Genomic DNA, 10477 nt, shown 5'->3' on the forward strand with positions numbered 1-10477 from the left:
GGCTGGAAGGAAAGTCACTCTGTAGGTGGTGAAAGTGTACCGAGTTCCCTGCTGGCCCACTGTGTGACTTTGGGTAAATCCCACCCTTTCTGGGCCTCAGTTCCCAAACCTGTAAGGTAGGATGGTGATCATCATGAGAGGTTTTCTTTTAATGGCACCAAGCACCTCAACATGCTTGACCTGCCCTGCCCTGCCCTCTGGAGGGCGGATGCTCCAGCTTGGAGCTAGCAGAGGTATATGTGGCTGAGGTTGCCCTCTTTCCAGGGTCCCTGTACTCAGAGCCAGCGCTGCTCTCCACCTCGGGGGCCTCTGCTTTCTCAGCGATAGTGAGCTGTGAAGGGTCAGCCCCAGATGTGGGCTGTCATGGGTTATTGGTACCACAGCCTAAGACCGAACAGAACCCTGGGCTCTAGACCTAGCCCTCCCTGCCACATTGGCCCATGTTCTAGGGATTTGAGCCTACTGATTGCTGGAGGGTGGGAGGGTTGGGGGCAAGCAGATGGAAGGGGTCATAGAACAGCCCTGCACAGCCAGACTGGAGATCAGGTTCCGGGGTGCTGCTGGGGCTGGGCCCATGCATCTGCCCCAGTGGGCAGAGGTTCAGGAGAAGCAGGGCCTCTTGGGGCCCTGGGGACTGGATACTCCTTATCCCATGCTCTGTGGCCCTCCCAAGTGGCTCTGCCACTAGGACCCAATCCTCCAACCCTTCACCTACAAGACCCAGCTTTTTCTCCTGGCTCCCTCTGGGAAGCTATCTCTGACCTGCCCCACAGAAGGGGCTAGACACCAAGCCAGGCAGTCAGCACCAGGGAGCCTGACCGTGCCAGCGGTGTTAGTTCCTCAACCTCAAGGCCATCTCCTCACTGGTGGCGGAGGGCTGCCCTGTCTACTGGGAGAATAAATGTGAAAGACCACCACAAGGTCTGACATGCAGCAGGCACTTGGCTGTGCTGTTGAGCCAGCCTTGCTGCCTCTTTCCGAGCTCCCGTGTGTCTGTCCTTCCTGGGCAGCCACCACCACCAGCCTGAAGGTGGTGGCAGGGAGTGCAGTGCCCTCTGGGCTGGGTGCCTGGAAGGGAGGCTTCCAAAGAAGACAATGGACCTCTGCCTCTGGGGGCCAGGACACTGCACATCAAGGGGAAAGACAGAGGTGGGGCCCCTCCGGCATGGGCACCCCGCCATGGCCTGTGCCAGGCAGCAGGCCTGACGGGTGGGGTCCTCTCATACCTCATGCCTTTGACGCTGTGTGGGGAGTGCAGCGGCACACGGGACCAGAAGAAGGGCGCGAGCAAGGGATGTGTCGTCCCTTCCCTTCCCCCATGGACTTTTTCTCAGGCCCACTGAGACCTCATTGGAGAGATTTTCCTTGGGGCTAAATTTTGCTTGTGGCAATCAAGAGTATCAGATTTTTTTTCTTCCAGTACTGGGGGTTAAACCTAGGACCTCACACTTGCTTGGCAAATGATCTATCACAGAGCTGCATCTTCCAATCTCACTTTTTTTTTTTTTTTAACACATCATCTTGCTATGCAGTCCAGGCTGGCCACAAGGTCAAATCTTCCTGCCTCAGCCTCCCGAGTAGCTGGGATTGCTACAGGTGTGTACTGCCTGACCTGGCTCAGATTACTTTTTTTATGCTCTTCTTCACATGCCAAACCATTTTTATTGATATCCATTAATGAAACAAATAATAATAATGACTAGAAATGTGCGAAACATTTCTTTTTTATACTGAACTTCGTGTATACATAGTCATGCAAGTAAAGAAATAAAAATAAAATATTACTACATAAAAGGAAAAGAACAATGGATTAATACTTTTTAAATTGCACAAATATGTTTTAAATAACCCACATGTTGGTGGTTTAATAGTTAACATATCCACAGTTTCTGCTTTCCTGACTTGTTATTTAGTTTTAAAATGAATAATTAGCCGGGCGTGGTGGCTCATGACTGTAATCCCAGCAGTCAGGAGGCTGAGGCAGGAGGATTGCTGTGAGTTCGAGACCAGCCTGGGCTACATAGTGAGTTCCTGGTCAGTCTCAACTGCATAGTGAGACCCTGCCTCAAACCCCCCCAAAATTAAAAGTTTAAAAAAAAGAGTTTGTTTAATCTTCAAGATATGAATGAAATTCAGTAGAATATTTCATGTGTGAAATAAAACTGCCAATTAAAAGTACTTCACCATTTGTACTTTTTCACTGTTATAAATTTTAAACACAAAACTCCAGTGGTCACATGGAAGGACATAATTGTAGAAAATAGAGTTCTGTTTCGTTGTCTTTACAATTACTGTGCTACCATAGTTTATATCTAGTCAACTGTTTAAAGGCAAGAGCACTCACTATTTAAAGGCAAGGCATCACGCCAAAGCCTGCCCAGCTCATTCTGAACTGCCAGCACTTACTCGGAGCAAAGGCCCATAGCTAAGGGAACCACTGAATTAATGGGAAATTTCCTAATTAAATTCCACATAGGACACAGTGTTTAGTAAAGAATAAGGCATTAAAATGCACTAACTTGGAGCTTGCATGTTTTACTAAAGCTCGTGGGTGACTGCGGTGACAACTTAGAATACAGGCCAACATAAGATGTCTTGAGGGAGGAGAATTTATCACTGATATTGTTTAGAATTGCTGCCGTGTGGTGATCGTAGTAAGTGGTCTGAATTTCTTGCACAGTTAGCACTCCTTATTTTCTGCGTGTGCATGGATAGCTTCCTTTGCTCTGTCTTTGGTACTGGCATTTCACCCCTTCTTATCCATTGCTGAATGACAAACCAGGAGGCTTTCCAGCCCTTCCACCCTCTTGCCCCTCTACACTGTGAGTCCCTGGGGAGAGGGAGGAGGGGAGCACTGGGCTCCGAGCATCTAGAGCTGGGAAGGGGCCGTTTCACATGCTCTCCTGGGAGCAGCTGGCCATGCAGGGTCCTAGTGGGCAGGCTTGCTCTGGGAGGTCTGTTATGGCTTGTGTCTAGATGTCCCCCCAATGCCCCCCAGAGGGGGTTGCTTTTCAGAGGTGGATGGATCTAGAGTGTGTGGTGCTGGGATTGAGGGTGTGTGATTATTACATTTGTCCACTGATTGGTTTGGCACAGTTCTGGCTAGAGTTTAGGGTGTGAGTGCTATACTCACCCTAGGGTGGGTAGCCTGCATAAAATATAAGGGACAGAAAGAAGCCCACTGTGCTCTCGCCCACCTGCTTGCTGTACACTGTTTCTCCTCTGTGATACCTTTCTGCCATGGCACCCTACCTTAGAGACAGCTGATTATGGACTGAAACCTCTGCAAACTATGAGTTAAGTAAACTTGTCCTTCTTTAACTTTGGTTGTTGGGTATTTTGTCTCAGCAATGAAAGAAAAGTAACTAAGAATTTGGTAGTGGGAGTGAAGCCATCGGTATGTCTACCTGACAACATGGTTCAGGAGCCTTTGGAACTGGCTTATGGAAAGGTTCCAAGATACCAGCTAAAATAGCAGCCCTGGAAAGCCTTAGGCTGTACTTGATGGGAGATTCTGGTCAGAGCTCAAGAGACCAGAATACTGATAGAAATGTTGCCATGAAAGACTAGGGTCATGAGGTTTCTGTTGGGAAGAAGGTTTACACTGACTGGTGGACTCCAGAACATGTGTGTAATGCCTTGGCAGAATGTTTTCCCATTCCAGAGACTGTGTCTGAGACCGATATTAAGGGCTATGGGCTGATAAATCTAACAAAAGAAATTTCAAGGCAGTCTAATGTTGAGGCTGTGGTATGGCTACTGTTGGGGGCCTTTGGCAGGATTTATATTGAGAATCAAGAGCAAAGAGCCCAGCAGAATGATTTAAAATGTGAGTTTGGCCAGAAAGGAAGCTCCAGTAAAGCTATAGACTGCAAAGATTAAGCAGAGGAGATCTTGATTGCTGAGGACAGGAAAATAGAAAAGATGGCCTGAAGCTATCACAAGAACCAGTAGTACTCCACTCTTTGCAAGCTCAAAATTGCAACATGAAAGACTTTGTATTAAGAGAGCCCCAGAGCACCATGTTGCAGAATGGTGGTGGCCTAGGAAAGCTGTTCCTTGGGATTTGGTTCATTGGCACTTGACCCCTACCGCTAAGAGAGAAGGAAGCCTGACTGTCGCTCCAGCTGGTAACAGACCTTGGCATCATGTGGTGCTGGTTTTAGGCACGTGCAGAAAATGAGAGTTGTGGGGTCAGGAAGGCTTCCACCTAGATTTCAAAAGAAGGCCCGGAAGGCAAGCAGTGTGCCCCGGAGAGGGCAGTGTGTGAAGCTGTGTGAAGACAAAGGTGCAGTGGAGACCCCAGAAGTTTGGAGAAACAAGGAACATGGTGAGGAAAACTGCAAGGAGGGAGCAGATCTGGCCAAGACAGAAGCCTTGGGAGCTGCAACTACCAGCAGAGCCACCCAAACCCTTTAGAGTGCACATCTTGCCACAGACTGCCTTGGATGCTGGACATGGAACTACAGGACTTAATGTTTGCTCTGCTGGATTTGGGGCTTGCTTTGGTCCTATTCCTTCGTATCCTCCTATTTTACCTTTTGGAGTGGAAATGTCTACCTTATGCCATTGAATGTTTGAAGTGATAACTTTCTTTTCTTGTGTATAGGTGCTTGCAGTCAAGAATTCTCTGAAAATGTCAGAGGAGACTTTGGACTTGGAATTTTCAGCAATGCTTTTGGCAACTCTTAGAGATGGACTAAATGCCTTTTTCATAAAGGGATATGCATAAGTCTTTGGGGGGCCAGGGGCTGAATATCAGGTATTTTGACTCAGCTATTGGAAAAACAACTAAGACAGGGTCTGTGCACAACGTCCCTTTAGCAGCAGTCCGGAGAATTCCAGATTCTTCCCCAGCTTCCTAGACCCTCCAGGACCTTCTTAGGCCTCTCACTTCTGCCTAGCCACCACACTCTGGCCTTGATCTCTCTGGTTGGTTGTTTTTTATTTTCAGTTTCGGGAATGGTACGTAGGACTGTGTGTATGTTAGACAAGTGTCCTACCACTGGGCTGATCCCCAGCCCTCTCTGGAGTGTTCTGATGCATCATCTGCCCCTTTACCTCTGGGTTCTTGTTCATGTCCCTTGCCTAGCTAACTTCTCATCTTCTCACCAGAGCTGAGCCATCACCTCCTCCCAGAACCTTTCCTGTTCACCTCCCAGATGCCATCTCAGTTAGATGTCCCCCCTTTGTCTGCAGGGCACCCTATGCTGGTGTGTCCCACAGCACACGCTGTACTGCACTGAAGGGGCACAGTCGCTGTGTCTGCCCCTGGGGCCCGAGGCCTGATTTTGTGTAACCAGAGATAAGCTCAGGCCAGTGCTCAGAAATACCAGGAGTTCATGCTTACTGGAAAGGGAGATATTGTCTCCTCGCCAGCCACGATTCTGTTGGCTGGGTCTCCCGGTTCTTGGTCTTGCTGTTCCTTTCCTAGGATTTAACATCATTATAACTAATCATGTGTATCTGTGATTGGATTTGACCAAGCTGCAGCTCCCTGCCAGTCTGTGAGCACCACACAGAAAAGGTGTGTGTACCTGTATGGGTTTTTGGTGGTCACGCTGGCCTTGGTGCCCTAACTCGATGCCTGGGAGGGGCTGAACACAGTGGATTTGTGCCTGTCAGGATGGTGTCTTTGGCTGGGGTATTGTTCTCCCTCAACTAGGCCAGTCCTAGATTGGTGGTTGCTATGGAGACTTCCCTCTCAGGCACCTTCCAGCAACTATACCCAAAAACCTTCCCCCTGCCAGCTTGCAACCTCAAGCTTCTGCAACCTCTTTCATAAGAACGGTCTACAGCCATGGTGGAGCAGCCGGCCACAGGCCTGATTGAATCTCTTTATCTGCTCTCCTCCAACTGCCCCTATCAAGACAGCTGTGGCAGAGTAGGGCTCAGGGCCCTGCACACCAGTCTCTGCCCGCAGGGATTCCTAGGAAGGGGGCCTGGGCCATGTTCTCAAGATGAGAACATGAAAGTGTTCATGGAGGAGTTTGGCTCAAACTTCGTTGGCTACACACTGGCAAGGCCACGTGGGTGCACATGTGTCTGAGGACTGCTCTGCGCCCTCTACCTAAAGCAAGGCTGGAGAAAACTCAGCTTGTGGCTCTGGAGAGCTGTCCTGGGGGTCCAGCACCATTCCTGCTTGTGTGAACTTGAGCAAGAGCTTGACCTTTCTGATGTGCTGACCAAGCCAGCAAAGGTCGGGAAGATTGAGGAGGCAGGAGCGCCTGAGAGGTGTTGCAGGTCCAGGACGGGGTGGTAGTCAGCTGAGGGCAAGCACCTCTCCTCTCCCACCTCCCTTTTGCCTTGGCCTTACGTGAGAGCCTTTCGGGATGGGTCACGAGAGGCATAGGCTGGTTTTATTAGGCAGAGTTAGAAAGAAAGAGGAAATGGGAAGCGAGTTAAACTGAAGGAGCTGAAGGGGGCACCACTCTGATAGAGAGGATCAAATTGAAAGGAGAAGGGGATCTTGACATGAGGGAGGGAAGGAAGGGAAAGCGGACTAGGAAGAATTGATACATTATATACTTGTACCTACTTCCCACAAGGAATGTCATCAGTGTGTACTACAATCACGGACTAATACAGTATAAAAGGAAAGGCCCGGATGTTAAGGCATGGGATGGGACCTGGTTAATTATTATTTTGGTTCTGGTTTTGCAAGCTACATCCAGGAAATATCATTTAATCCAGTCTTCATGAGATGACTGTTTCTGCTTGGGGCAGGATCACTTCTGCAGAGGCTCTGCTGGAATCCAAAATAACTGTAGGTTTAGGGAAATACTGGAGACTTCTGGGGATTTAGGGGCGGTTCAGTATTCCTATAAATCTCTTATCCCGGTGTGCTCAATCATAAAGGGAGGTGAAATAGGTTATATAAATTTAGGGTTAATGATCCCTGTACTATAGCTTTTAGACAGATGCTCTCTAAATGTAGATGCCTACACAAAGAGCTCAGCAGGGATCTGACCCAAACTTTTAAGTAATAAAAAAGACAGGTACAGGGGATTTAGCTCAGTGGTGCTACCACCTGCCTTGCAAGCACAAGATCCGGAGTTCGAGCCTCAGTACCAAAAGAAGAAGAACAAGAGGAGGAGGAGAAGGAGGAGTATGAAGAGAGAAGAAGACAGATACAAAATGAAGGCTCTACTGCTTCTTGGCCAAACGAAGTCCCAGCTTTGTTCCTATTTCAGTTACCCTTTGGGCAGCTGTAGGCCCAGGTGAAGAGTCACTGTTCTTTTGTTTTTGTTTTTAGCAAAAGCAGCTTTCAAGTCTGACTATCCCAGGAGAAAACACAAATCACATTTTGTTTTGTGTTTTGTACCAGGGATCGAACTCAGGACCTTGCGCTTGTGAGGCAGGTGGCGGCAACACTGAGCTAAATCCCAGGCCCCACAAATCATGTTTTAAAATAACAGATTAAGGACCCAAGAGTCTGTTTTTCCTCTGTCTCCGTCTTAGGTCTGCCACTGGCTCTGGGTTCCTCTGACAGTCTGTGTGTCTGTCTTGTAAATAGCTCTGAATGGAACCCAAGAAGCTGGCCACGGCACTCGTTTGTATTAAGGAAAAGCACTGCCATAGGAAATGTGAGGGAGAAAGGTAGGGGGGAGATCAAATCAATGGATCTTTTGATTCTTGTTTGCAAGAAGTGTTGAGTCTGAAAATACAGATGGGTGGGTAGGGGATAGTGGAAAATAGACTCCAACACACGTGGCCCTGAATTTATACTCACCATTTATGGGTTAGTTTCACCCTCGGGTATGTTGCATGGCCTTCTGGAGTCCAGCCTCCATCCTCTCCATGCCTCCTTCACTTCACATAGGAATGAATATCTGCCCTACTTTCAAAATCAGACAGGAGAATAAATGTCAAGGATAATAATAATCCTTACGTATATTCTGTTTTATAAGATATTTTCTCACATATTTAAAAACTTAGATCTTATAGTGAATCCATGACACTGTTGTGATTGGCACTGTTTTGTATTCCTGTCTGGGTAGAAGGAAAACGCCATGCAACCCAGAGTTTAAGTAGCTCATCCAAGATCACCAAATGGGTAAATGAAAGGTCACAGATCCCAGTTAGGGACCAGGACTACAAACCTTGTGCTCTTTTTAATACTCTGGACTCAGACCAAAATGAGATGCTGAGAAGAGAGATAATATACAGAAAATAGAAGTGCTCTAGGGGAAATGAGGTCATTATCAAAGAAACTTACCCAGCAGTCAGTAAGGGACAAAGGAGGTAGGGTTCTTCAGGGATAAATAAACACTTCTCTTTGTTGCAGGAATGTTAGAATGTTTTATCACAAACCTTAATCACAAAAAGAACACTTTCCTTTCTCCTAAAAATACTGAGTTAGTTTCTTAGTCTCAACACCCACTATGCAGCTGGCTCTCCCAACACACTCACAGGCTATGAGTAGAGTAGATGTAGTACATCTCTCTATGCGATTTGCAAATGGAGAACAAGCCAAAGAAAAGACTACCTTCTGGTAGTCACTCTGCTTTACAAACCAGTCGCCACAGTGCTAATCTTTTCACTGCTGCCCGCATCTCCTGGTTCCTCAGGGTGTAGATTATAGGGTTGAGCATGGGGGTCATGACCGTGTGGCTGATGGACACGGCTTTGTCTATCGGGAAGGGGGTGAAGGGCCGGGCATAGAGGTAGATGCTTGGGATGAAAATCATAGACACCACGATGATGTGGGTGGTGCAAGTGGAAGCTGCCTTCCTTCTTGCTTCCCCTGGGTGAGACCTCAGCATCACCAAAATAGCCAAGTAGGAGATCAGAAGGAGAAAGAACCAGATGACATCCAGCATCCCACTGTTGGAGATCATGAGGAGCTCTAAGAGGGAAGTGTCCGTGCAGGCGAGCCTCAGCACTTGGGGGACATCACAGTAGAAGTTATCCAAGATGTTGGGCCCGCAGAAGGGCAGTGGGAGCATCAGAGCCATCTGGACGATGGAATGAACAAAGCCCCCTACCCACGCCGTCAGCATGAGTCCCATACAGAGTCGAGTGTTCATGACGGTGATGTAGTGGAGGGGCCGGAAGATGGCAATGAGGCGATCATAGGCCATCACGGAGAGGAAGAAGACCGTGGCACCTCCCAGGAAGTGGAAGAAGAAGAGCTGGGCCATGCAGCCCTCGAAGGAGATGGTCTTCTTCTCAGAGAGAAAGTCCACCAGCATTCTGGGGGCAGTGACTGAGGAGAAACAAAGGTCTATGACAGCTAGGTTTTGGAGCAGAAAGTACATGGGTGAGTGGAGCCGAGAGTCTGAGGCCACTGTGACTATGATGAGGAGGTTTCCCATGGCAGTGGTGATGTAGACAGTAAAGAACAGCAAAAACAGAAAAAGCTGGAGCTCCTGAGTCTGTGAAAGCCCCAGTAAGACAAACTCTGACACCCACGTGAGGTTCCCTGTTTCCATGGGGTCTATACTACAGACAACAAATTTCAGACAAAGATGCATGAGTCATTACTCGCCTTTTAGAGCTCAGGAGCTCAGACCGAGCTCTTCAGATCCATTTGTGAGGTATCCTTACATGCGGACCATGACATCAGGTGCTGCCATGTCTCTGAAGACTTCACAAGTAGGTGCTGCAATACACATGCATGAGATACCTTAGCACCATCCAACACTACATGCAGCCTGCCTCTCAAAGACTGGTATTGTGATAGGAAGACACTGAGTGTCCCACAGATCTGGAGTCAATTTTAGATCTTCCAATTCTTTGAGATTTGCTCATGTTACTTATTTTACTGGTATCTCAGTTTCTACATCTGTAGGGTAGGAATGAAAAGGCTTTCTTTACAGAATTTTCTTTGTGCTAGGTGGCGTAAAATGTATAAGCTTCCTGGAATGAAGCCTGGCATAATAAACAGTAATCACTCTCACCTGTGACAACCTGACATCTAAAGACATCTTTCTTCTTTCAGGTTTTCAGTATTTGTAGAACATTTCGCACACTGAAGTGTTAACAGAACCTTCATGTCTATTAGAGGAAATATGCTGAAAATAGAGATGCTCTGGGGGAAATGCTGGCTTCGTAAAAGTAAACTGTCCATCAAACTGACTGCTTTTCCTCCACAATTCAGCTTTGTAAGATTCTAGATAGAGGTCTTGATTTCACAGTTTATTTATGGCCAGCATAGCCAGTACTTCTGAGGATCTGGGGTGGCGGAATGGTTACAGGATGTGCAAGGCCTTGCAGAGGAACCTCTGGACACAGTTGGATACCTGGACTATCCAGTTTCTCCCCATTCCTCAAGGCAGGTGCCCCTTCCTTGAGGGAGGCTCCTCGGGACATGTGTCCCGGCAAGAGGGAAGTGGGGAAGAGATTTGCTAGGTTACGAAATAGACGATGGGTATTGTTTGAAGGGGACTCTTAGAGCAATTTCAGTTGTTACCAAGTCTAAGGGTAGAAGAAAATGAAAGAAGTTGAATGAAAAGAAAGGCAATAGATGAAGTGA

At 47.7% G+C, this 10477-nt stretch overlaps 1 protein-coding gene across 1 annotated transcript; it reads right to left on the reverse strand.

Moving 5' to 3' along the window:
* Window positions 1–8498: 8498 nt before the first annotated feature.
* LOC104859658 (olfactory receptor 4D2) lies at window positions 8499–9434 on the reverse strand. Its single transcript, XM_010620348.1, has one exon. It carries the CDS (start codon window positions 9432–9434, stop codon window positions 8499–8501), a length of 936 nt encoding a protein of 311 aa, XP_010618650.1.
* Between the last annotated feature and the right edge of the window lie 1043 nt (window positions 9435–10477).

Source organism: Fukomys damarensis, unplaced genomic scaffold, assembly GCF_012274545.1.
Source record: "Fukomys damarensis isolate Sample0158 unplaced genomic scaffold, DMR_v1.0_HiC HiC_scaffold_13, whole genome shotgun sequence".
NCBI classification, from domain to species: domain Eukaryota; kingdom Metazoa; phylum Chordata; class Mammalia; order Rodentia; family Bathyergidae; genus Fukomys; species Fukomys damarensis.